Source organism: Aotus nancymaae, unplaced genomic scaffold, assembly GCF_030222135.1.
Source record: "Aotus nancymaae isolate 86718 unplaced genomic scaffold, 86718_ANA_hifiasm-v0.15.2.pri h1tg000012l, whole genome shotgun sequence".
Classification (NCBI taxonomy): domain Eukaryota; kingdom Metazoa; phylum Chordata; class Mammalia; order Primates; family Aotidae; genus Aotus; species Aotus nancymaae.
Window position 1 is genome coordinate 1,005,474 of NW_026988423.1, and position 27,255 is coordinate 1,032,728.

At 36.3% G+C, this 27,255-nt stretch overlaps 2 protein-coding genes across 11 annotated transcripts in view; one reads left to right on the top strand and one right to left on the bottom strand.

The window, feature by feature from the left end:
* The window catches only part of CEP57 (centrosomal protein 57), a 46,759-nt gene extending 28,295 nt beyond the window's left edge, over positions 1-18,464 (top strand). Inside the window, exons 7-12 of one of the 4 annotated variants that reach the window (XR_010342386.1) lie at positions 2,138-2,245; positions 2,710-2,787; positions 8,222-8,463; positions 9,332-9,476; positions 12,495-14,416; positions 17,992-18,464. Coding sequence is in view for 3 of the 4 variants with exons in the window: in XM_012454799.3 (XP_012310222.1) it covers positions 2,138-2,245; positions 2,710-2,787; positions 8,222-8,463; positions 9,332-9,476; positions 12,495-12,719 (798 nt within the window). In the remaining variant the exon portion in view is untranslated. Of the gene's footprint in view, positions 1-2,137; positions 2,246-2,709; positions 2,788-8,221; positions 8,464-9,331; positions 9,477-12,494; positions 17,664-17,991 lie in introns of those variants that run through there. The other 3 variants (XM_012454799.3, XM_012454807.3, XM_012454812.3) reach the window with 3 other exon arrangements.
* The window catches only part of MTMR2 (myotubularin related protein 2), an 85,279-nt gene continuing 73,694 nt past the window's right edge, over positions 15,671-27,255 (bottom strand). For all 7 annotated transcript variants that reach the window (XM_012454752.2, XM_012454763.2, XM_064375347.1 and 4 more), the window contains 5 exons: positions 25,715-25,921; positions 23,008-23,100; positions 19,494-19,607; positions 17,551-17,727; positions 15,671-16,862 (listed from right to left, as the gene is read on the bottom strand). In XM_012454752.2, coding sequence (XP_012310175.1) covers positions 16,701-16,862; positions 17,551-17,727; positions 19,494-19,607; positions 23,008-23,100; positions 25,715-25,921 — 753 coding nt within the window. In that variant the 3' untranslated portion in view covers positions 15,671-16,700. The remainder of the gene's footprint in view (positions 16,863-17,550; positions 17,728-19,493; positions 19,608-23,007; positions 23,101-25,714; positions 25,922-27,255) is intronic.

Here is a 27,255-nt window from a genome sequence, read left to right on the forward strand (position 1 = left end):
CTGTCTTCATGTCTATACTTGTAACAAACAAACGTGGGTTGTGCTTTGTATGCATTGTGGTGTTGAGTACATTATATATGAAATACAAAATTTAATAAGTTCCTTATTTAATGAATTTTTTAAATAATTTATTTTTCTCCTTCATTTACCAGGCAACACATAGGGACCAAATTAGTTGTCGCTGGTAATATATTACCAGGAAATATTTTGAGTTCTGATGGTGAATATTATTGTACTCAAAGAGCATTGAGGGATAGATAGGTGGTTCCAATTCTAGCGTTGGACAAGTTATGTAATTATTCAGAGCCTGGATTTTTACCATTGATAAAGAGTGATCTGCTGAGGTCAGGAGTTGAAGACCAGCCTGACCAACCTGGTGAAACCCTGTCTCTACTAAAAATTCAAAATTAGCCAGGTGTGGTGATGCATGCCTGTAATCCTAGCTACTTGGGAGGCTAAGGCAGGAGAATCACTTGAACCTGGAAGGTGGAGGTTGCAATGAGTTGAGATCACACCATTAAACTCCAGCCTGGACAACAAAAGGAAAACTCTGTATCAAAAAAATATAAAAAAGAATGTTCCACATTTTACATCTTCTTGGTGTTGGGGTGATCACATGAGAGTAAAAAATAATCAAAGTACTTTAAAATGTTTTAAAACTGTAGCACACAATAAGGCAGCTGCTGAGAAGAGCTAAATAAACTGGAAGTGATAATACTCAAAGTATTCTTGTATACTGTTTATACTCATTCACATCATAAGTCTTCTAGAGTAGTAATTTCTTGTTCCTTGAATTATGTCTAGTCAATTTACTATGTATAAAGCAATGTTAGATGTATTGGGAGTGTATAGTTGCTTACTGAGGGTAGAGATTCCTATATTCCTTTTTCACAGAATAGATTTTTTTCCCCAAATCGTGCAGTCATGTAAGTATTAGTGATAATCTCAGCATTCGTTTTTACGGAATCCACTGGTTCTGAGTATTTGTTCCAGCTCCATTATAATTTCCTGCGGAACTTTTAAAATACTTTAAAATATGAATTTCCTCAGCCTGGAAGGCCCAAAGTCATGAGGTCTGGACAGGCGCCTAGCAATCCAAATTGTTCTCATCAACTGCAGACAGTTTTGGTACATATAGGCAGATTTGAAACAACCACCATTCTAGACAGGTGTTTTTTAAAAAAAGGAAAGTTGAAAGTTGGCTTAGTGTAAAGAGCAGTCCTTTTTTGAAATTCTTAGCAAGTGCTCATGGAATTTGTACCATGAAGATAGGATATTTTAAAATTAGCATACTTACTAAGCTTCTAGAGAAAAGGGCTTCGTAATATTTGCCTGAGAGCTTCCAGTTGTTTTTTGTTTTGGGATGTTTTGGATATAAGTTTTCAGTTCCTTTTTCTTTTTTTTTTTTCTTTTTTTTTTTTTTGAGACGGAGTTTCGCTCTTGTTACCCAGGCTGGAGTGCAATGGCACGATCTCGGCTCACCGCAACCTCCGCCTCCTGGGTTCAGGCAATTCTCCTGCCTCAGCCTCCTGAGTAGCTGGGATTACAGGCACACACCACCATGCCCAGCTAATTTTTTGTATTTTTAGTAGAGACGGGGTTTCACCATGTTGACCGGGATGGTCTCGAGCTCTTGACCTCGTGATCCACCCGCCTTGGCCTCCCAAAGTGCTGGGATTACAGGCTTGAGCCACCGCGCCCGGCCTCCTTTTTCTTATACAGTAGGTGCATGGCTTTTTAAAAAGGGAAGAAATATATTCTGCTCTTCGGCTGTTTTGTGTCTGGCAACGTAGTAGATGTCATTTTTGAAAAGAGGAAATATTGAAGCAATGGTTTGGAGTTAGATACATTGCATTTAACTCGTTTGATAGAATTTATGGAGTAACTACAAATACTGTGGGTAATGTGTTCCACGCTGAAGAAAGGACAAATTATAACAAAGTAGTTGAGATTGGTATTGATTTAAAATATTTGACAAACGTTGATAGATTGGCTCAAGACATAGTTACACAGCTATAATATGTTTTTCAGTTAGATACCACCATTGATTTTTATAGGCTTTTTACATGACACATCTCAAATTTGAGTCATAGCTTTTATTTCTACAGCATTAACTTTAGGCTCTCATTTTTCCTAGTTGCAGACTGGTCTAGAAACAAATAGACTTATCTTTGAAGATAAGGCAACTCCACGTGTTCCCAATGCAAGAAGAATTAAAAAAAAGAAGTCAAAACCACCAGAAAAGGTGTGAAAACAGAACCAGATCAGGCAAAGTGCTGATTACTTGGTATAGTTTATGTCAGAACACCCATAAACTATGGTATACTACAACCTTGGGAGAGTAAATCTTTCATTCTCAATTTCTTCATTCAGAAGGTGGAGATAAGTTATACTGACTGTCCATACAAGAGTAGCATTATTATTAGTATTGCATTATCTTGTGCTGTTACAATGTTTTATGTATACATGTACTGATTTTCTACTTAGAGTGTAACTGTTGCTTTGTCAAGTGCTTCCCCCCACCCCAGCCTTTCCTAGCTAGGATACTTTGATAAGTACTGTTAGCAGCTGGGTCATGACCAAAATGCCAGCTATAGATAAGGCAAGTAGTAGCCCAGTAGTTAACTGAAGTTTCAAGTTACTCTTGTATAGTCAGTGTTTATTATCATGTGAATAAAATAAAATTGTTTTCCTTTTCTTTTCATTCAGAAAAGTTCTAAGAACTATTTCGGTGCACAACCACATTATAGATTATGCTTGGGTGATATGCCATTTGTAGCTGGGAAGGTGAGTTGGTTAAATTCTCAATCCTTCTTGGACAGTGTTGATCCTTGAATTAAACCCCTGCATCTGCAAGTTTGTCTGTAAATGGTAGGAACATTTTTCTGTCCCTTTACCAGTGTGGATCGTAGTTTTGTGAAAATGAGATGCAGGGAGTTTTTTTGGGATGGAGGAAGCAAGGAAGAGATGGGGAGGGTACCTTAAAATAGATAAAGTATTATGTGGAAGGAAAGTGATAAAAGTGGAGACCCTAAGTTGAAGAAGGTGTCGCTTCACATAGGGGTCAAGGAAATAAGAAATAACATGTTTGTAGCATTGGAATTTTAGTATCAATCCTGATGATTTATATTTGGATATAGATATTTAAATAAGCATATAGCACATTCTGCTTGTCCTTACATCCACATCATTTCTAGGACTAATTCTCCAAGAAGCAGTCATACATACACTTGAATCTTATGTTTCTTTAGCACTTGAGTATAAAGATATATTGTCATATATCAACAAATAATGAATGAAATGCCTAAAACTGTGTTAGTTGACACTATATAAGCTATTTGTGTTGCTGGTGGTTTTATGTTTAGATTCCAACTAGATGGTCATTCTAGCATCTTGGGAAGTAAATGTTCTTTTGCATTTTATATTTGTTTATATTTATTTCTTTTAAGCCCCTAGTAAATTTGCAGTGAAATCATGGGGAATAGAATACATTAGCAGTGACAGGCATTGGAAAAAAGTACAGTTGACCCTTGAACAACATGAGTCTGAACTCTGTGTGGGTCTACTTATAAGCTGATTTTCTTTTTTTCAATAATTATATCAGAAAAATTTTTGGAGATTTGCAGCAGTTTGAAAAAATTTGCAAACTGTAGCTTAGAAATATCAGAAGTTAAGAAAAAGTTGGTATGTCATGGATACATAAAATTGTCAGTACTAGGGCATTTTATCATTTACTACCGTAAAATATACACAAATTTATTTTTAAATTACAATTTATCAAGACAATTTGCATACAGACACAGACCACATGGCACCATTCACAGTCCAGAGAAATGTAAACAGAGATAAAGTTGCACTGTTAAATCATAACTGTATAAAATTAACTGTAGTACATATTGTACAACCCTGATAATTTTGTAGCTACCTTGTGTTGCCATTGTGATGAGTTCAAGGGTTGAAAGTATTTACTTAAAATGCCATGTGATGCTAATCTTATGATTAGATATAGGTAGATATTTAAATAAGCATTAAAACAATGTTCTCTAGGCAGTTGTATATTTTCCATCATGTTTAATGCAAAACAGTAAACCTTGATTAATACCATAGAATGATGGTGGAAGTGCTCCCAAGAAGCAGAGAAAAGTCATGACATGACGAGAAAAAGTTGCATTGCTTGTATGCAGATTGAGGTCTGCAGCTGTGGTTGTCCACCATTTCAAAATAAATGAATCCAGCTGAAGGATCATAGTTTAAAAAAAAAAAAAGCAGTGCCAGGCATGGTAGGGTGCACCCGTAGTCCCGGCTACTTAGGGGGCTGAGAGAAGAAGATCACTTGAGCCCAGGAGTTTGAGGCTGTAGTAAGCTATGATTGCACCACTGCACTCCAGCCTAGGCAACAGAGTAAAATCTTGTCTCTTTAAAAAAAAAAAAAAGGAAATTTGTGAAACTGCCAACTGCACATACTCTAGCAGGTACCAAAACCTTGTGCTTTTTACAAAATACCTTTTTATCTCATTGAGAATGCTACTTTGATGTGAACGCAGGATTGCTATAAGAAAGGCATACTTATAGATGCTAATATGATTTGAGAAAAAGGAAACTCATATATGACAACTTAAAAGGAAGGTGAGGTATCTAAAGCTGGAGAATTTAATTCCAGCAAAGGATCGTTTGATAATTTTAGAGGGTTGGCTTTAAAAATGTCAAGATAGGAGAAGTACCTTCTGCTGATCAAAAAGCAGCAGATCAGTCCCAAGATACCATTAAGAAAATCATTGAGGAGAAAGGGTATCTTCCTGAACAGACTTTTAATACAGACAGAAGTGCCCTATTCTAGAAGACCATGATGCCACAAAGGATATTTGTAAGTAAGGAAGAGATGCAAGCACCAGGATTTAAGGCAGGAGGAGATAGGCTAAATCTACTATTTTGTGAAAACACAGTTGGATTTACAATCAGGACTGCCCTTATCTGTAAAGCTGCTAATCCCTGAGCTTTCAAGGGGAAATATATCCAACTGCCAGTCTTTGGTTTTACAATAAGAATGCCCCTTTGAGAATCTTTTTTCTAAACTGGATCCATCAATGCTTTGCCCCTGAAGTCAGGAAGTAATTTGCTGGTAAGAGACTGCCTTTTAAAATCTTTTTAATACTAGGCAATGCCGCTAACTACCCAGGAGCATGGAAGTTCAACACCAAAGGCATGGAAGTAGTCTTGTTTGCCCCTAAACACTATGTTTCTAATTCAGCTTCTAAATCAGGGAGCATAGGAGCCTCTAAGGAACATTACATACACTATAGAAAGGGTTCTCAATGCTGTGGTAGAGAACCTCAGAACATTATGAAAGTCAGGAGGGATTACACAGTTGAAGATGCCATCATTTTTATAGAAAAAGCCATGGAAGCCATCAAGCCTGAAATAATTCCTGCTGAAGAAAATCATGATATGCATAATTTCATAGGATTTATGGCAGAGCCAATCAAGGAAATCATGAAAGAAACTGTAGATACGGCAAAAACGTTGGAGGTGAAGGATTTCAAGATACGAATCTTGGAGAAATTCAAGAGTTAATAGAAACCACAACAGAGGAATTAACAGAAGACGACTGGGATGGATATGAGTGCTTTCAAACCAGTGGAAGACAACGAAGAAGTAATGTCAGAAAACAAATTGACATTAGACAGTCTGGCAGAAGGGTTCTAATTATTCAGGACTGCTTTTGAGGTTTTCTTGTTTGTTTTGTTTTGAGACTGAAGTCTCGCTCTGTCACCCAGGCTAGAGTGCAATGGCACGATCTCAGCTCACTGCAACCTCCACCTTCCAGGTTCAAGCAATTTTCCCACCTCAGCCGGCCAAGTAGCTGGGACTATAGGTGTGCACCACCACACCTGGCTTATTTTTGTATTTCTTTGATAGAGGCGGGCTTTCACCATGTTGGCCAGGCTGGTCTCGAAATCCTGACCTCAGGTGATCCACCCGCGCTGGCCTCCCAAAGTGCTGGGATTATAGGCACGAGGCGCTGTACCCGGCCTGCTTTTGACTTTTATGACATAGACCCTTGTATGATACATCAGTGAAACTAAAGCAAATAGTGGAAGAAGAATTGATGTCATACAGAAACATTTTTAGAGAAATGAAAAGGTAGAAAAGTCAGATTCTGGTGTACTTCTGTAAAGTTACACGGAGTGTGCCAGCCTCTCCTGCCTCTCCTTTCACCCTCTCTACCTCATCTGCCTCTGCCATTCCTGAGACAGTGAGACCAAGCCTACTCTTCTGCCTACTCAACAGTTAAGATAATGGGGATGAAGGCCTTTATGGTGATCTAGTTGATGAATAGTAAATATACTTTCTCTTCATTAGGATTTTCTTAATATTTTCTTCTAACATATTTAGAATATAGTTTATAATACATAAAACATAATGTAAATGCTTCTAGTCAGCAGGCTACTAGTTACATTTTAGGGCATTCAAAACTTTTGTTATAATTCTCAGTTATGTAAGTGGGAGCTGAATGATCAGAACACATGGACAAATAGTGGGAACAACATGCACTGGGGCCTTTTTGGTGGGGGAGTTGGTCAGCAGGGAGAGAGAGCATCAGGAAGGGTAACTAATGGTTGCTGAGGTTAATAACTAGATGATGGGTTAATCTGTGCAGCAAACCACCATAGCACACATTTACCTATGTAACAAATCTGTGCATGTACCCCAGAACTTAAAAGTTGAAGGAAAACAAAAGTTTTATTATAGCAGAGTTTTGACTGCATGGGTGGTCAGTGCCCCAACCCCTCCATTGTTCAAGGGTTAACTGCATATTAATAAATACAATCACGGTGGCTCACGCCTGTAATCCCAGCACTTTGGGAGGCCGAGGCGGGTGGATCACGAGGTCAAGAGATAGAGACCATCCTGGTCAACATGGTGAAACCCCGTCTCTACTAAAGATACAAAAAATTAGCTGGGCATGGTGGCACGTGCCTGTAATCCCAGCTACTCAGGAGGCTGAGGCAGGAGAATTGCCTGAACCCAGGAGGCGGAGGTTGCGGTGAGCCAAGATCGCGCCATTGCACTCCAGCCTGGGTAACAAGAGCGAAACTCCGTCTCAAAAAAAAAAAAATAATAAAATATATATATATATATAAAAATCAGGACAAGAACAAGAGAATGTTTTAAATTATTGCATATTGAAATTATACTTGTAGGCAATTAGTATAATAAATACATATTGCAAGTTACAGGCAAAATAGCAGTTACATTGACTTTTGAATAGTAGACCAGCCTTGCATTGCTGTAATAAACCCCACTTGGATGCAATATATAATACTGCTGCATTCAATTTGCTAGCTAACAATAGAAACTAAGATTAGAAGGAAAGCATGTGTTTAGCTTAGAATGCTAGTTCCAAATCTGGCTAGTCAGAATCAACTGGAGGACTTAAAAACACAAATTTCCAAACTCTAACTCTGCAGTAAGTTTGGTGTGCTGCTTAGGAACCTACATTTTAAATATGCTGTCTAATGATATGTATGGAGCCGAGTAAGCCCAGCCATCTATTTGTAAAGTGGAATAGCACATTGAGATTGTTGGTTTAGTGTTTAAAACAAAAATATTTTTGAGAAGTTTATCAGGTTTTTCTTACACATGTGATAGACATGTATTTAGTGTTTCTTATTATTCCAAGATAGAGAAATGAATAATAGTCTCTACCACCTGGATGTACACTGTTTCATAGGTGAAATAGATATGTGAAAGCAATTACAGTGTATTATGATAAATGCTATGTGAGAGATATGTAAAAAGTGTTATAGGTGATCTGGAATGGACTGATTAATTACCTGTCAGTTTTAAGGAAGCCTTTAAAAAATAACATATTTGAACTGGGTTTTAAAGAATGATATAAATGTCAAAAAAAAAAAGGTCATCTGCAAATATGGTTTGTTCATAAAATGGAGAGAAGTGGGGGACGATAGGACATGTGGCTAGAAAATGTAGGTTGCAGCTCGATGTGTATGTAGGGCCTTACTTTCCATTCTGAAGCATAGTTAGTGGATTTATATCAAAGGATTTCAAATAGAAGAACATCATGATCAGAATAATATTTTTAGGATTTATATACTGTACTTTGTGGGGTGGAGAGTTCTTTTTACCTAGGCTTAGGCAATAAAAAGTGGTGTAGAAAATATAGCTTCAATTATTTCTTTCATCATTTTTCTTCCTTTAGTCCACAAGTCCTAGCCATGCTGTGGTAGCCAACGTTCAGCTTGTCCTGCATCTAATGAAGCAACACAGTAAAGTTTTGTGCAATGATCGAGTCGTAAGCAGTATTCCTTTGGCAAAGCAAGTATCTTCACGAGGTGGTAAAAGTAAGAAGTTGTCAGTCACACCTCCCTCCTCCAGCGGTATTAATGAGGAGTTGTCAGAAGTCTTACAGACTTTACAGGATGAATTTGGGCAAATGACCTTGTGAGTTGTTGGTTTTTTAATTCAACGTAGCTCTAAAACCTCATTTTTTTAAAACTTGTTGACTTTATTAACTTACTTTCCTTTGTTCAGCAAGTATAGTTGAGCACAATCCTATACCAGTCAAGTTACTGAGACTTTAACAAACACAACTAATAAGGGTAAAATCTCTCTCTTTTTAAATACTGTTAAATGTTTTGAAGACCAGTGTTTACACTAAAGTCTTATTTCTTTGAGAACTTTATATACAGTTATTCATCACTGATGACAAAGATGTGTTCTGAGAAATACATAGATGATTTATTTTCTCCCTGTGCTAACGTAAGAGTATACTAAGCTTATGGCCTGTTGCTCCTAGGCTATAAACCTGTACAGCATGTTACTCTACTGCTGAATACTCTAAGCACTTGTAACACAATGGTAAGTATTCGTGTATATAAACATATCTTGGTACAGTAAAACTATGATACTAGTTAATGGGACCACTGTTGTATATGTGGTCTATTGTTTACTACGACTTCATCATTGGGTTCCTGGCATTACATTCATTTTAGCTTAACTTAACTGCTAAGTTAGGATGTGAGTATTTGAACAACAAGATTCATCTCTAGACTTTGCTTTACATATACAGTACTCTTGGGGAAAATATGAATTTAAAGAATTATCTTTGAAATGAAGAACTCTTGCATTTGCCTCCAGTGCCTTTCTTGAACTTTTTATTTCGTATTTTCAATTAAAAATTTGTTGCTCTATTCAAAAACTGGATTCATTTTTAAACACATGGAGCAGTAACCCCATAATGAGTAAGGTGTAATAGACCTGACCATGAAACAGAAAACTTAACCACGTTCTACTTCTGCTTTGTATGTAGTGATCACCAGCAGCTTACAAAACTTATCCAGGAGTCACCAACTGTTGAACTGAAAGAGAACTTAGAGTGTGAATTGGAGGCATTAGTGGGAAGGATGGAAGCAAAAGCCAGCCAAATAACTAAAGTTCGAAAATACCAAGCCCAGGTAACTCAGTTTTCCTTCACTCAAGTTTCTAATGATTAAGAAAAAAAAACAAAAACCCTTTAATTCAAATATTAAAACTGATGACACTAAGTGTATTATAGATATCTATAGGAGATACTTCTTTACTGAAGACATTTGTTCATTAGGAATTGGTAAGTGGATTAGAGAAGATGCTGTCTTTTAGTCACTTAGCATATTCATCTAAGATACATCTTTCAAATATTGACTATATTTAGTATTCTTTATGAATAAGCTTTCACCAGTTCTGAGTTTATCCAAGTATGTCTTTTTAAAAAGCACCTGGAAAATTCTATTTCCAAAGGAATAAGTCACACATTAAATATGTGAAATATATTTATGTTACTAATCATTTTATATTAGCCAACAATGTGGTATCTACTAGATGCAGTGGTAACATCACACTGAAGGATTTTCATTCAGAGAGAAACATGATTCATGTATTTAAGAGATTACTGTGGTGACTTAGGAGTAGGGTGATGGGATCAAGGCAGATAGGCTCAGAGACCAGCTATAGACATATCAGAGGTGGTCAGCAAGATGGTAGTTGCAGTTGGGCAGAGGTAAACAGATTTGAGGTATGTTTTGGAAGTAAAAAAAAATATTGGGGTTACTTGCTGCTGGGTATCATGTAGAAGGAGAGGGAGTTAGCCAGGATGGTGATTTCACTGACTGAAATGGAGAAGGCTGAGAAGTTCTGAGAGCAGAACAGGTTTGTTTGGCGTTGATTGGTAGCCATATGATAGACACAGTGCCAAGTGCTTTGAGTATATCATCTCATTTAATTTTCACAAAAGGCTTACGAAGTGGGTATATTCTCACATTATAGATGAGGATGCTAGGCCACATTTTCTGGGAAGTATGCTTATATCCTCAGTGAAATTAAATAACCTGCTCAAGTACCAGCTTACTGGGAAAGGGCAGAGCTGGGATGAAATGGGCCTTTTCAACTCTAAAACTTGGGCTTTTTTTTTTTTCCAAAGTTAATGTATGAAAAAAAAAATACCAGCAAATTATTCCTGTAAGAATAAGGAGTAACGGTCTAATTTGTTACTTATACTAATTGGCCTTGTTTTTATTTTTTTATATACTTTGAAAAATACATTTTAATCCACAAGTTTTGCATGTTAGCATTTAGAAAGTATTCACAGTGTTATTTACAATCAATTTTAGTATTTTGTGAATAAAGAGATAATTATGTACATGGAGCTACCCACAGTTGTTTCTTTCCAACTCACAAACCATAACTGTGTAGACAAAGGGTAAGAGTTAAAGCCGCTGCAGCTCAAAATCATTACGATCAACTTAGATTCTGCAAATTTTCCCAGGGTTGAAAAATGCTGGTTAAATCAGGAAAGAGGAGGAGGCAAATGAGTGTACCCCACTCCTCCTCCATTTTACATGGTGCTCCCTTACTTAACTGGCAAAGACCTGCACCTGGATTCTAGATAATTTCATATACAACAGGCCTTATTATGGGTCCACAGCAGATGGTTTAGGCTAGACATTTTAAAGATAAAAATGCTAATGGCCTATCAGTGACTTTCATCACTGCCCTATCTTCGTTTTAATGGTAGTGAAACTATCAAGTGGGATACCTGATCTGAATCTGCAGTATAAAATCTTACGGTTTGATTGGAAGCCTCATTTTGGCTAGAAACAGTAAAGAGCGGCACTATGAAGATCAGTGGAATGGTTCTGAATGCCTGTTTGCTACAGAAGGATTAGATGAAAGTTTTTTCTTTTCTTCTTTTTTTTGAGACAAAGTCTTGCTCTGTCACCCAGTCAGGAGTGCAGTGGTGCAGTCTCGGCTTACTGCAGTCTCCATCTCTGGAGTTCAAGCAATTCTTCCACCTCAGCCTCCCAAGTAGCTGGGATCCACCCACATAGGCCTCCCAAAGTGCTGGGATAACAGGTGTGAGCCACTGCACCCGGCATAGATGAAAGTTTTAAAGTCTAATAAAATCAGCCACTTTTCTTATAGTTAAAGCACTAAAAAGCTGTCACAACATTTTTGAGATGAGAATATAAGGTTTGTGTGGCTTTATGATAGATACTGTTAGTCATTTTATTTGATTAAGCCCTTGGTCAGTCATCTATACCTTAATATTTTGTTCTTAAAGAAAAATACAATCCATTTTGTGAGTTTCTAGAAATAATGGAGGAACAATAGATACTATCTGTTCCTAATGGTCTCTCTGGAAATTAACAGCTTTTGCTTGGGAATATACACATATAGAATGTAATTTAACTTCAAAATATATTTCATCCTATTCTATCCCTTTTATTTTCTTTATTTGTTAATTTATTTTGAGACAGTCTTCCTCTGTCGCCCAGGCTAGAGTGCAGTGGCACGATCTTGGCTTACTGCAACCTCTGCCTCCTGGGTTCAAGCAGTTTTCTTGCTTGGAACACCAGCATGCCAGCAGCAGTTTGGCTAAAGTAAAAATAAAGCTCACCTGTTTTAAATTATTCTAAAAATAATGGAACAAAAGTAAAATTCTTTTCATAGTATTAGTACATTACCATTACATCTCTTCATCCATCTAGAACTTGCTTCTTTGCCTGCTCAGGCTAGTTTCTAGAATGCCTTTCTCCTCTCCCCCAATTTGTGAAAATCCTTCCCATTCTTCATTCCCATGTCTGATTTTTTGCCTCCTCCATGAGTCTTTCCTTTAGCTCTCCTTGTTTCTCAGTCACCCTGCTCTGTACTTTGGCAACATTGCCTTAATTTAGGACAACTAGAATTGATCTGTTTACTCATGTTTGTATATTGTTATATATATATTTAAGCATATATTTGTTACTTATATTAATGTTTAAGTGTTAAATGACTAGTGCAGATTTTGAAGTCTTAAAAACCTAGAATGTATTATTTCAGTTTCACCTAGCATGAGAGTTACCAAAAGAAGGTACCCTTTTGTCCTTTTTGTTGTCAGAAAAAAAAAAATACGTTCATTAAATTCTCCTTTTCCTTCCTGCCTTGGTTATTTGATATAGCTGGAGAAACAGAAGTTAGAGAAGCAGAAGAAGGAGTTAAAAGCTACCAAAAAGACTCTTGATGAAGAAGGAAACAGCAGCAGCCGTTCTTCTGGAATCACAGGGACCACAAATAAGAAAGATTTTACCAAACTGAGACCTGGAGAAAAACGCAGAAAAAACCTTCAGTTATTGAAGGACATGCAAACCATACAGAATTCATTACAAAGCAGTAGTTTGTCTTGAGATTACTGACTTATAACCAGGTCATAAATTTTATTCAGATAATCCTTACCTCATCAATCAGATGCTGACATTTTACTTCCCAGGTCTCATACTAACTTATGTTGGAATTAATTTATAGCAAGTGTTTAAGGGAACCAGGCTTCATTTCATAGGCTTTTTGTGTATGCAGCATGACTCAATGTTAAAGCATTTAAACAGAAACCAGGGGAGTTGAGAAAGCCTGAGAAACCACACATTATCTTGTTTTGTTGAGATGAGTTTGCTGTACTGATATATTGCACTTTGTAAACAGATTACCAGTTTTTTACTTGTGGGTGTGATTTTTTAAAACTATTTCTTTATAATTAAAATTAGGTTTAAATTTTCAAAATATGAGACTATGCCATAGGCAGTGCTTGCTTGAAAAGTCTCATTTTTAAATCTTTACCTGGCATGAAGTGCCCACTTCCCCTTTCCAAAGCAACCATTAAACATACTTTTTGTTTCTATTATTGGTGGAGTTTTGCTATATTTAGAAATTTATATTTAAGAGGATTTTAATTTTGCTTTTCGGCATTTGACTTTTATCAGTATTAAGTGGACTTGCTTTTTAATCTATTGTTAATTTTTTAAAAAGCAATTTTAAGTTACATCTGTAAAAATTATAAAAGGATTTTTGAAAGTATAAACAAATTATCAGCAAAATAATTGAGATTTTGGAATAAAGTGAGAGTGGGAGAGAGAAAGGGGTATGCTGTGAGCAATCACCTTCACAGTTCTTAAATAATACCTGTTCTGTAATCATGATACTCACTCAAAGCATAGTGGTTTTTAATCTCTAAACTCAGAGAATCCTTTGAATTATTTGCTTTTACAGTACAGTATGAGTGGAATATGAACTGTGCACATAATTGTTATCCTATTCATATAATTTCAACTAGGTCAAGATGTTAACCTTTTATAAATTTGAAGTCAATAAAGCACCTTTTTAAAGAAAACAATGAAACTTTCCTTAGCCTGTTAATAAGGGCTTTGTGATAAGCTCTGAAAAAATGCATTTCTAAATAGGACATCAATGTATTGATGATGAGAATAAACTAGGACTTACGTTGCCAATCTCATGCTTACATAGAAACAGAGCTGGAGAATATTAGATTTCCTCATGATATAAGGTAATCCAAGAGTGCGAATGAACATGTTAGCCGCATATTAGAGGAATTCCTTTTATATGCCTCCCCTAGAACTGAGTTAAAATTCTTAGATTATATCCAGACATACAGCATGAATTGTCATGGCTTCCTGGGCACCAGGCATGTCAAGCTCTTCTATGGTAACAGGTTTTAATTTAGGATCCTTAAATAGATTTTGGGGTATTATTTGTGACTCTCCTGAAACAGTAAACTTGGGTTTGTTTGTCCAGTTTTCTAATGAGTAGGTTTGTAACTTGATTGAATTAACCATGAGCTCATAGCCACAAGGAAAGTGAGAAGCAGTGCTCTGGTGACGTGATAAGTATATATATTAACCACCACTTCAACTATTAAAAACTGCTGTTGTCTCCTTGTTTGAATTTCAGGTCACTAAACTGTATAACCATCATTTGAATTGTAGTGGCTCCGAGTCCTCATTAGAAGGGTGACTGAATGATGCGAAAGGCCATCCTGTTTCTCAACTAGGATTCAAACTGATGTAACTACTCCAGTTTTTTGTACTCTCAGGTGAGAAGTGAAAACAAAATACTGCTTCAGTTTTCTTATCTGCAAATTTACAGTAGAGGAATGTCATTCATCCACTTACGTTATAACAGAGCTTTATTGCAGTTCATTTCAAATAAGAAAAGTATGTTTACAGACTTGGGGTTGATGTGAATTTGTCACTCCGATACAATGTGTTGAACTGCAGTGGTGGTAGCCATATACACAATGCTGTGAGGGCACAGAGGAAGGTGGGGATGTCAGAGAAGGCAGTCATGAATCAGGTAACTTCCCAGAGGAAGAAATGCCTAAACTCTAGAAAACAGGCAGTAGTCTCAAGGGAGAACAGTTCCAGGTGCACAAGAGAGACTGAACAAAAGTGGGGAAGTAGGAATCTGCAGATTACATGAGGCCGTTGTGAACAACAGAATAGCATTGGTACGTAACAGTTGAGGTATGCAGAGACTAGGTCGAAGGCGGCTAAGGAGCTTCAATTTAATCATATTGGTCTCTGAATTTTTAACCCTAATGATAAAGGGAAAAAAAGACACCAGCACAACCAATAGACATCTAAAGTTATGAAACACGTAACTGTCAATTCAAATATTTAAAGTTTTGTTTGTGTAAATATGTAAAAAAGTGCTAGTATTCCCCTTTCCACACACACCAGTGGTATGTCTTAAAGGCTCAAGTGCATGTACTCCATATTGGGGACTTCTGCAAAAGGTGAGGGGAACCACTGGAAGGTTCTCAACAGAGAAGTGGTAGGGTTGTACTGGCTTTTGATAGGAATTTGAAGTGGATGCAAGTATATTAAGACTACAATCTTTAAATTCTTGATCTCTTCAGCCATTCTACATTCTTTTATGTGGTGTCAGACTAAGATAATAAGGGTTTAATGAGGAAAATGGCAGATGTGTTTGTGAAATGTTTGGAGTAGAAAACTTAATTTTAATACTGATTTGCTAACCTTTAAATGCCTTGTTAAAAAGCTTCTATTTCACACAATTACCAAATAAATCATTCTGGTACCAATTTTGCTAAATCGGATAGAAACTAGTTCCTCATTGCAAGACCAACATGGCGGCTAAGGTTCAGACTCCCTGTATAGTGAATTAGTGAGTGAGAAAACGCTGTCTATTTTAATTGTTTGAATGGGTGTTGGTTAAGGAAAAAGGGGTACAAATTGAACATTTTCATTTGGGGTACATATTCCTCCAGTAATTTCCAAATGTTTCTGGGGGAAAAAAGAACAGGCAACTTTGGACAAGAACAAAATTTAAAAGTCAGTTGGAATTTCTTTTAATTAAAAGACCGAGGGACAAGAAGCTCCTTTGTTACAGTACATTACATATGGCTCTTACGTAGCGTAAAATAGACATCAGAGTCAAATGCTTCTGCCAGCACCGAACTCTTACTTACAGCAGGTGAACAGTGAAGCAAGATTTCTTTTACTGGCTTTGAGATTGTAATACATCTTTTACATGCAGTATGTTCTTTGGTAGACTGAATCATTCAGTGGAATTACAAAATTTGCAAAGGAAAAAATGTAATGTAAAATTTGAGCATAGTATAGTACTTCTCACCATAAGCTGTTTATACAGACGAGGAAAAAAAGTCAGTCCTAGTAAGATTTTTAAATACTTCTTCTTAAAAACTTGCCAGTTTGCTTCTGTGTGTTTAGACACACAAAACAAACAAGTGAAATAAAGTGGAGTAAATCATTAGTTTTTAAAATACCTTCCATGATGTTTCTGGTAACTGGGCTAATACGAAGGGCATGGAATTCTCTGAACTCCTGTATGGCTACTTTCTCCCCTTTATCTTCCCCCAAGTATATCTATCTATCTATAAGGCCTCCCATTTTGTATCAGATCTGTCATGGCATCAAGGCCCAATATATATGATGCCACAGAATTTCAGTATTGGTTTGAAAACTGTTCCTCTGCATAGTGACCAGAGTGTATTATTTCTAAAATGGTTTTATTTTAATATTACCGGATGGCAAGATTTATAACTATTTTCCTTTTAATAATAGAAACTTGTTCCCAGTGTGGATCCAGGACTGAAGTATTTTAATATTCTCTGGATACTTAAAAGATTAGTGTCATAATCATGCAATTACATATGGAGTTATTTCACTTAAGCCCCCTGCACTGTTATAGTTCTAAACTCATCCTAGAGAGATTTAAAATAAATAAAGTGAACTTTCTCTCATAGATGGGTTCTAAATTTGGAAGACTTTCTACTCAGAGCTGCCAGTGTAATCAAGAGTGTGTAGCAATGATGCCCCTGATTATACAATCTTTTATACGACAGTTTGGACTGGAGTGACACACTGTGCAGGAGAGCTGGCTCTCTCTGAGGATGAGGTTGATCGGTTGGAAATCTCTCTCTGTAGTTCCTCCACTTTTTTCTGAAGCTCTGCTCGTTTAGCAAGAAGTTCTTTATATCTGTTGTGAATAGGTTCCTGTAAGAGCAAAACATAGAATCATTCAACTAGGCAATCCTGCCCAAAGCCAAGGTCAAATCATTCCCTAAATGTTGCAGTGTATGCTTTTTCAGCTGTTGGAACCAGTGGCTCCTTTCCAACCTATCAGTGAAGTTAAATACAGAGACTTCGGACACCACTACTCTTTTCATTGGCTTTCCCAGTGCCCCTGAGTACTTCCAGAGAATACCTACTGTGCAGATGCTCCTGAAACTGGTACTTTACCAAATACAACAAATATTTAAGACAATTAAAAAACAGTAGTCAGAAGATTCCCTATCAATTAGTTGTAGGTTTTTAGCCTTGAACAGTTCTAAGTAGTTAATATTCCATAACATATTTAGAGTACACCAGAATTTTGTTCAGCTTTTAACTTCACTAAAGCTACTTTCTTCAGCTTATTAAAACAAGTCCCCTAGAGGTTATCCTGACAGAGGAGGGAAGATGCGAAGAAACAGATAGTGATTTGTCCAATGTCATACAAGCAGTCCTAAGAACCAGGTATACTGATTATCCTGCCCCAGTGTAGTACATTTTCTACTACACCATTGTACCTTCTGGTGGGTAAAGTTTTAAATATGCACAGATAATCTTTCTAGCTGCTTTTAACAAAACAAAGTTGCATTGCATGGATGAAAACTCCCATTGTATATTGCACAGCACATACCTGTGGTTTCATCCGTGGATTCCACCTTATGTAATATCCCACCCAGAGCTCTAGGTGGCGCATGCTGGCTACTGGATAAAGGACATGATTGGAATAGCTCCCATAGAGAGGATTAGTGAAGTCTTCCAGCTGGCTATTTATGTAAGACCACAGTGACACAGTCCTTTTAGGAAGATTCTGTGGGCAGAAAAAATAGGTAAAGATTCTCCACCACATAAGTCATTTACACTTTAGATGAACTTTGTAAAGAAGTATTTTGTAGTCATTAAAATCTCTTTAGAGGAACGGAGACTTCAGTGATAAACCAACTTATATAAAATCAGACGGTACTGGAAAACAGTCTCCAGTTCCTCAAAGACATAACATGTGACCCAGCAATTCCACTCCTGTACATGTGCAACAAAACTGAAGACATATGTCTATATAAAAACTTTGTTACAGATGTTCAAAGCAGCACCAGTCTTAATAGCCAACAAGTGAGAGCAACCCAAAAGTCAATCCAACTGATGAAGGGGTAAGTAGAATATATCTACACAATGGAATATTATTCAGCCATAAAAAGAAACAATACATGCTATAAAATGTATGAACCTTGGAAACATTAAAGGAGCAAGGTTTACACATTAAATGATTACACAAGGTTTACATATTAAATGATTCCATTTATATGAAATGTCCAGAGGCAAATCCAGAGACAAAAAACATTAGTGTTTGGCAGGCATGAATGGGGAGTGACTATTAACAGGTTTTCTGAGGTGAAGAAATTTTCTAAAATGAAAATGTGGCAATGGCTATACAACTCAGGTACACTAAAAACCAGTAAACTATAAAATTTACTATGAAAGTAAATTTCATGGTATGCAGATTATCAGTTTAAAAAGTTCTTTTTTAAATCACCACTGATTCCTATCCAAAGCTCTCAAAAACAAAACTATCTTTGGAACTTAGTTATGCTATTTCTAATGAACATTCCTTAAGTTACTGAGTGACTGCTATGCATAGAAATATTGCATGCTACACACTGAAGACATAAGGTGAATTTAAAATTTTCATACCTGCCTTTAAGGAAGTCTAGAAACACTACATGGCAGTGCTTGTGGTATTCTGTGTGGCTTATCTAACAATCTTCATGACACATTGACTTCCCCAAGTGAACTGTCAGAGTGAGTGACAGCTCCAAGACTTGAACCTAGCAGCTAGGCTTCAGTGCAAGCACTTATTCCTACTGTGCTTTACAAAATAAAACATAAACTACTTTATAACCACACTTTTTAGAATAAAAGTTGATGCAGAGGGAGACATCAATCAAGATGATTAAGATGTTGATACATGGGACAGACGGGTTTTGAGAAGTCAAACTTGAAATGTAACTCTTAGAACATTTCTTCTTAATACCAACCCCACTTAACAGTGACACCTATGGGGAAAAAAGGGATAATGAAAAACTTTTAACTTTCTACATAGTATCTTTTCACTGTTTGAATTTTTTTACAGTATTACTTGACAAGTTAAACTCAAAAGCTTAACCTAAAATGTCTCATTTATAAGTTCAGAATATACTTGGAAATTTGAACTGCCTATTCACTCAAATGTACATTTTCTGCTAAATTTTTCTGCACCTGCTTTGAAGGATTTCCATTCTACACAGAAAAATTGGTATACTGGTGCTCCTTAGATTTCACATTCTTCAGTTCTCTTTAGCAGAAACTACTTCCCACCCATGAACTCATAGCAGACAGCTAACTAGCACCTTCAGCCTTGTGACAAAGATACTTCAGAATAGATCAGGTCCAGGTATCTGGAAGGAAGCAGTCAGTTATAGCACATAAGATAAAGTGTGACCCAAAAGAATGACTTCAGTTGAAATCTAGCACAGAGTACATTCTTTTAAGGAAAAGTATATAGTAGAGATAGTAAGGGGAGAGTCATGCTTCATATTTTACCTCTTTTCCTCTCTGTTGTTCACTATTACAGAGGAATGTTCCGAATAAGCAGCTGTATAGGTGATCCAAAATGGTAATGAGAAAATACTCATTGAATTCAAACGCGGTAGGAAACTGCAAATTGAACATCACAAACATAAATTAAGACATTCTTTAAGCATATTCATTCCTGTCATGGGTAGATCCTTTAAGTTAAACATTCAAATCTACATTATTCCAAACCATTATGGCATTATCTGTATGGTTTTCTTTTCAAAAATTGCTTTATCACTTTATGACCATGATGTTTCTGTATATGCTGTATCTGCTAACCCTACACTTGCAGGCTGAATTTTGACTTAGGCAATTCTAGGCATTCTCTGCCAAAAATGACCACAAACATTAAGACTCTAAATTTTCAACAACATAGTTGATTTTCTTTTTTAAGGATTACAAAAAAAAAAAATGCCAATAATGTTCTCCAGAAAATGTCAGCAATGCCCTAAGTAAACATTTAAGTAAGGCAGATAACTTACAAGTCAACCAGCCTAGTACAGATTTAGGTTGGTGCAAAAGTAATTGCAGCTTTTGCCACTGAAAGGACAATTACTTTTGCACCGACCTAAACTTTTCAAGGACCATCCATCCCATCAAACCAGAGTTCCTTGTAAGCTACTATTTTGGCTGCACCTAACAAAAAGAAAAGTCACTCTCTTACCCAAGCCAGGGACTTGACTAGATGTTAGTTTTACACAAGTAACACAATTTTAGGGGACTAATCAAATGAAAAATTACAAACCCCCGAAAGTCAGAACGTTTAGTTTAATCCATCTTATCTAATCTAATATTTCAGAATTATTTGGAAGCTTCCATGTAAGAGTCTAGGGCTGTGTGTGATAAATTCTATAAATACTTGGATTGCAGACTGTGAAAATACACATTGCTTCCAAATTTTCATTTCTTAGAAAGATCCCTTCTTTTATAGTGGAGGAAAATAGTATAAACAGCATGTAAATGGAGTAAGGATGAAAACAACTTTGCCTTGAAGTTTCCTAAAATTTAGCAAGTATACATAGGGTAACATGACAGATTTCTTAAACAAGAAAGGGCACTTAACTGGCCTTGAATAATTTTTGTGTCTGTGAAGCTGAATGAAACAGATGATCAAGCAGAAGATGATCAAGCATTGCCACAACAAAAAGCCAACTGTAAGAAACTTTGTCGAATCCCATTTATTCCTTTAAAAAATAAGTCCCATCTCCTGTATTTGTTCACACTCTTAACAGCCTTATTATTAGCCAAATATGAATGCATCCTGAATCATTAAATAGCATCTCAAGGATCTAAGCCTGCGATTAATTTTTCATCTTGGCAAAACTGTTAGCTCAGTTATGAGAAGACAGCTTAATCAGTAGGCATTTCCTCACAAAGAAACTAAAATAACAGGGCATTAACTGCAGCTATTGCTTTTAAAATTATAAGCAGAAGAGAACTATTTTGTTTACATGCTTAAAATCTAAAAGGCCCTTCAACAACTGCTTCCTCATTTCAGGACTGAGGTAACAGAGATGAGGATGGAACTAGGAAGAGAGGTATAGAATCTGGCTATCATAACATAATTGGTTCTATTTTGACAAATGTGCTATTCAAGTCTCTGTACTAGTATTCAAGTATTTATAAAACTGATGATTAACACACATTATGACTAGTTAATATGCTTTATGTTCGGGAATTAAATATACAGAAAAACATAGGTGTATAAAATACAGATGGCTATAAAGTATTTTAGGTTCTATCAAAAATACAGATTTAAACTGATTTTCTTTGATTTAGTGCCAGGCTCAAAATTAGAGTTAAACTGCTTTTAGATATAGAGTATATAAAAAGTTAACAAAATTAAAATTACTAAGGAAGAAATGTATTAGGATGTATTCTCCCATCCAAGTGCTAACAGGGCCCAACCTTGCTTTGCTTCCAAAATCAGATGAGATGGACACATTCAGGGTGGTTGGCTGTGGATTATCATGTACTCTTCTTTGCAAGAGTAAACTGGTAACTGGTAAATGTGGGTTTTTTTGGTAAATGTGGTTTTTTCCTAACATATCAGAACTAATATATTCAAGCACATTATTTCCTTCAAGGTACTCACCTTGGAAAGCAGTACGCACAACCATCAACAAAATACCAGGTTTCAAAGAGCTTTCCTACTCCTTTGATGGTGAATTTAATTTTTGCCAATAATCAAAGGTTATTTAAAACTGAATATGGTAATAGTCAAAAGTGGGGTCCTAGGATTTTGGGTCATATATTCAAAAAAGGATTGGTAGAGACTTAGGTAGCTGAAATACTGTCTCAAAGGCAGTCCCAAAGGAAAAAGTCAAATACGATACACGAAAGTATTAAACATTGTTAAACTAAGTATATAGCACCTTTCCTTCCTCCTACTGCACAACACACCAAAGGTCTGATTTATAAAACAAAACTGAATTGTATACACCTTTTCAGTATACATGCTGAAATACTAGTCTCATATTGTAGTCATATCTACGAAATGCTTCATTTAACCCAACATGTTTCTAAATAATTCACCCAAGTAGAAATGCTTATGGAGGCAGGGGACTATTAAGTATAGAATTGACGATTATTTCCCCTGATGATTACCATTAATTTTCTTTTATTTAAGTAAATAGCATTTTATTGAAGCCAAAAGTATGCTCCTAAATAAATATGATCCAAAGCCAAGCAGAACCAGCACTTGCTCTACTTTATTTAAATTCATGTGGCATTCTAAGTAAAAACAATTCAGACTTCCAGTTGTTTTGGGGTCTAATAAACCCTTGGATAAATAATGAACTTACTTCCTAATAAGCTGCACTCAACTGGGTTTTGAGATCATTTTTCTCGAGTTAGTATTAAATCATATTTTTAAGTCAGTGACCCTTTGCCTCATTAATAAAGTGATCCCATGATAAATGAGGTGTTTTCTGTCCCCTCTGTTGTTTCCAAAATATTAAATTCATTTATATTATCAAGTTAATTTTTTACAAGTTCTAAAAGTCGTAATAGTTCTCTCCCATGCTAAAAACATTTTTAAGAACTACATGTAATATAGTAGTTACCTTGTTATACTTTCTATGTATTTTTCCCTTAAAAATTTTCAGAAGGAACAGATTGAGATGAAACAAAACAACAGTTAAAGTTACTTAAAAGATTTTGTTTTGCTTGCGTTATCTAGCTTATTTTTCTCCACTCAGCAATATAAAAATGGCTTCTAGGAAACTTCTCAGGAGTTATTATCAATGCTACTCAATGAAATGCTAATAGAATCAAATTGTCAAGTGTTTAATAATACCCCCAAATAACAACCTTTAACCTGACTCATAACATGACAATAAATAATAGTTCTCACATGGACATGGAGACTTTACAAGAATTTCCATTTAATGATCTATAGGATAATCAGTGACCAAATCTCCCAACTCTGACAGGAAAATTGAAAGGAGATGTGTAAGAATAGATAGCCCAGATAAGTTACCTGTCTTGTCATCTGCCAGACACAGTCAATAAATTGAAGAAAAACTGGCGATCTGTCTGCATCTGCATGGTTCTTATCTCCATGGCCAACTCTCTGAAGCAAAAAGGTGAAATATATGAACTTAGGGGGATTTTTCATTTTTTGATGGAAATAATTTTCTTAAATAATTACAGTTGGTCAGTATTCTAAAAAATTTCAAAGTAGGGTGCTGTGGTTCATACCTGTAATCCCAACACTTTCAGAGGCTGTGGTGGAAGGATCACTTGAAGCCAAGAAATCGAGATGGGTCTGGGCAATATAGCAAGACCCCATCTCTACAAAAAATTTTTAAAAGCCAGGCATGGTGGTGTGCATCTGTAGTCCTAGCTATTCAGAAGGCTAAGGTGGGAGGCTGGTTTGAGCCCAAAAGTGCAAGGCTACAGTGCACTCCAGCCTAGGTGACAAAGCGAGGCCCTGTCTAATACACATAAAAATTTTCAGAGAGTCTTTTGAGCATTGAAAAGGAAGTAGAAATCACCTGTTATCCTGCCAAGCAGAAATCTGTTACTAACATTTTGACATGCATGCTGCTCAGATATTCTCTGCATGAGTGCTTGTAATACGAATTATTACTCTGCTTAATAAATGAAACCCAGATCCTAAAAGGTTGATAATGAAAGACAGAAGCAGTCAGAACTCAAAGGTCAGGTTTTTGTCCTGGAGATTGTAATTTCTTTCCGAGAAGTAACAGTTCCATGTACACTGGACTCGGCACCATTTTCTGTTAATACCTTGACCAGTAAGTGAAGGGTACCCCATCCTGTCTGAGCACTAATGTGTCTTCATCAGGAGGAACCGTATTAGCACACATCTTAGAAAACCTGTTAAAAATGCTTGACATCGACCGTCCAAGCAGGCAGTCATCTACCTAGTTTATCAGTTATTTCCTCTGATGACCTTTGACTCAGATAACTGAAACAGAATCCTGCTCCTTACCCCAAAGCAGGAATTCTAAAAGTGTGGTCCACAAACATTCAAGGGCTGTGAAGTCAAAACTATTTTCATAGTAAGACGTTATTTACCTTTTTCAGTGTGTTGGCATTTGCACGAATGATGCAGAAATTATGAAAGTTAAAAATTCTGGTGCCTTAGCAGGCATCAAGCAAGGCAGTGCTTATTATTAAAACTGTAGTTGGCCAGGTGCGGTGGCTCACGCCTGTAATCACCACACTTTGGGAGGCCAAGGTGGCTGGATCACAAGGTCAGGAGTTCAAGACCATCCTGGCTAACACAGTGAAACCCCATCTCTACTAAAAATACAAAAAATTAGCCAGGTGTGGTGGCACACACCTGTAGTCCCAGCTACTCGGGAGGCTGAGGCAGGAGAATCACTTGAACCTGGGAGGTGGAGCTTGTACTGAGCCAAGATCGTGCCACTGCACTCCAGCCTGGGTAACGGAATGAGACTCCCGTCTCAAAAAAAGAAAAAAGAAAAAACCTGCACTTGTAGCCACCATATTCTACCCTACCAGATCCTCACAGTTAAATAAAAGAAAGGAAAAAAGTCAATTTATCTTTTGCCAGTATACTTAACAAGGCAGTAAAAATTACTAGTTTTATTAAATCTCATCCCTTGAGTACACTTTTTTAAATTGCCTGTGTGATGAAACAGGAAATATATATAACTCACTTCTGCTGCATGTAGTGTGGTAGAAGACAGCACTTTTTCATCATTTTTACTTGAAAGACAAATTAATACATGCACTGTGGTTAGACTTTTTTTTTGAAAATGTACAATGTGAATTATCACTTGAAAACAACTGACAGTATTTGCTGTCAATGAAAAATTTCAAGCTTTTCAATGAAAACTCAATGTTTAGAAAACCTTTGCCCACCACAGTGAGCTTAAAAATACTTGAAGGCTTTTCTGACAAAATCAATGGTGATATTAACCAGTATGATTTAGAACGTTATTCTCTGAAGTAAGAGTTTGTTTTAAATGGCCTTTTCATGACGAGGACATTTTGTAGAGAAGTGCAAAATGTGAGCCATCTGAATAATCTCCCCAGATGCCCAATTTTATTTAACAGTTCGAGTTGAAAAGAGCAGACTAACTTTAAATGTCTGTTCCTTTCAAGTTAAAGCTGACCCTTGAACAACATGGTTTGAACTGCACAGGTCCACTTACATGCAGATTTGTTTCAGCCACATGTAGGATGCAGAACCCACATACACAGAGGGCTGACTTTACATGGTCCCTCAGAGCCAACTTCAAAACTGAAGTATGTGTGAATTTTGGCCTGTTCATGGGGTCTGGGAATGAATCCCTCACATATACTGAGGGACAACTGTATAAACACTGCTAGTATACTCTGGTGACTACTGTATATTAAAGCTTAACATTACAGAGAGCATCTGGGTAAATACCTTCTTAAAGTCTTTCAATTATTTAGGAAAATACCTGGCCAGAAACACCCATGGTCGTCACTGACGTTTCCCAGTAGAGATCACAGGAAAGACTTGGTCAGATGCCTGGCAAATAGCCAGCTCTGGCTCCAGACTAGTCATGTTAGGATATCCTAATGCTTTCCAAAACAAGCAAAAACGTTTACCCTGCTAGATAAATGATCAACTTTAGATGAAGATCTCATTTTTAAAAATGCATTATTTTCACATGCCTTGGCATGAGATGCAGGTAATACATCAAAAGTCAAGGTTCTTCACTTACTAGTTGAAATCGATGTCCAAAACTTAGCCATTCTTTTTCCACAAGGATTTCAAATCCTCGGATGGTTCGATAGTATCCATCCAACATGAGCATGGCAAGGGCAGTGAGCTGAGCTGTGCGGTCCCAGCCGTCACTGCAGTGCACTACCACAGACGTCTTCCCTGACTCTACTTTGTCAGCAATCCTAAGAGCCCCTGCAAGAATAAGCTGGAAAACAGATTTTTTAATAAATTGGTTTTTAAAGTTAAATACTTCTTTTTTCAAAATTTACTAATACAGTTTTATGAGGAATTACTATTTCAATAACATGAGGAAAAACATTTGTCCCTTCCTAAGAATTTTTCTAAATGGTAGAAGATACATAAATTTTGCTTTTAAAATAAAAAACCTCATAATTGCTGACTCCTATTAATTTGCCCAATGAAATAACCAAATGAAAAGTACCTTTGGGTGCTAAATAAATCATGGTGTAAGATTCTTCTTAGAAGAGTATAAAATTCTAAAGAGATCTAAGAATCATCAAATATTCCATAATCTATTTAAATAAAAATAAATGATATGGCGACTTAAGCCTTTTTATGATTTAAAACAATGCTTACTTAACCAAACTGGTATAAGTATCTGAAAGCATTAATACTGGATCTCTTTTAAAATATTCAATAGAATTTATTGTATTGTTTTGACTGAAGATTTTTATGTCACAGAGCATAAAGCAAGCACAGTATAAACTTTAGAGTGAGCTACTTTTCTGTAATGCTATGCATGAAAATTCACAGATTAATGCCAATCTGTTATTTAAAATAACTTCAGCTCTTATTTTTTAAAATATGAAGAAATCCTTTGCAAAATAACTTAATCTTTTCTGAAATCCATTTTGAGTTAAAACTAAACAGAATTAGATATAACCAAAAAACACATACACACAAAAGTATGGTATTTTAATAAAAAAAAAAAAAAAGGACAATACAGCCCTATTCTTCTCTGCAATGGCCATATCGTGTAATACTTAAAAAACAGTATAATTCTACATACATGGATGAGAATGAAAGAAAACAGATTACACTTGGAAACATGACAATCTCCCCTTGATCATAGTTATAAGCATATCCTGGAAATGGGGTAATATGATGATCTTGACATGTATCAGAGTCATGTAAGCACGAATTGCCTACACCACATTCTCCAATGATCCTAAATTCAGTATTTTAAATAAATTCCACCTATAATTCAAGTACATATACAGAGTTAAGAATCAGCTTAGTTAAGACTGATCACGAAGGGTTTTCCTGATTAGGAATCGTTCATTCATTCGTTAAACATTTATGGAGTCCCTTACTAGACAGACACTGCTCTAGGTATGGGCCATATAGCAGTGAACAAAGTACTTGCTTAATCAAGTTTACTTTCTATTTGGGTGAGGCCACCAGTCACAAATAAACAAGGAAATACACAGTATATCAGATGGCAATAAGTGAAAAGTTTCCATAGAAGTTACAGGGAGTGCTGGTAGAACTGTTACTTTGTAAAAAGTAGCTGAGAAA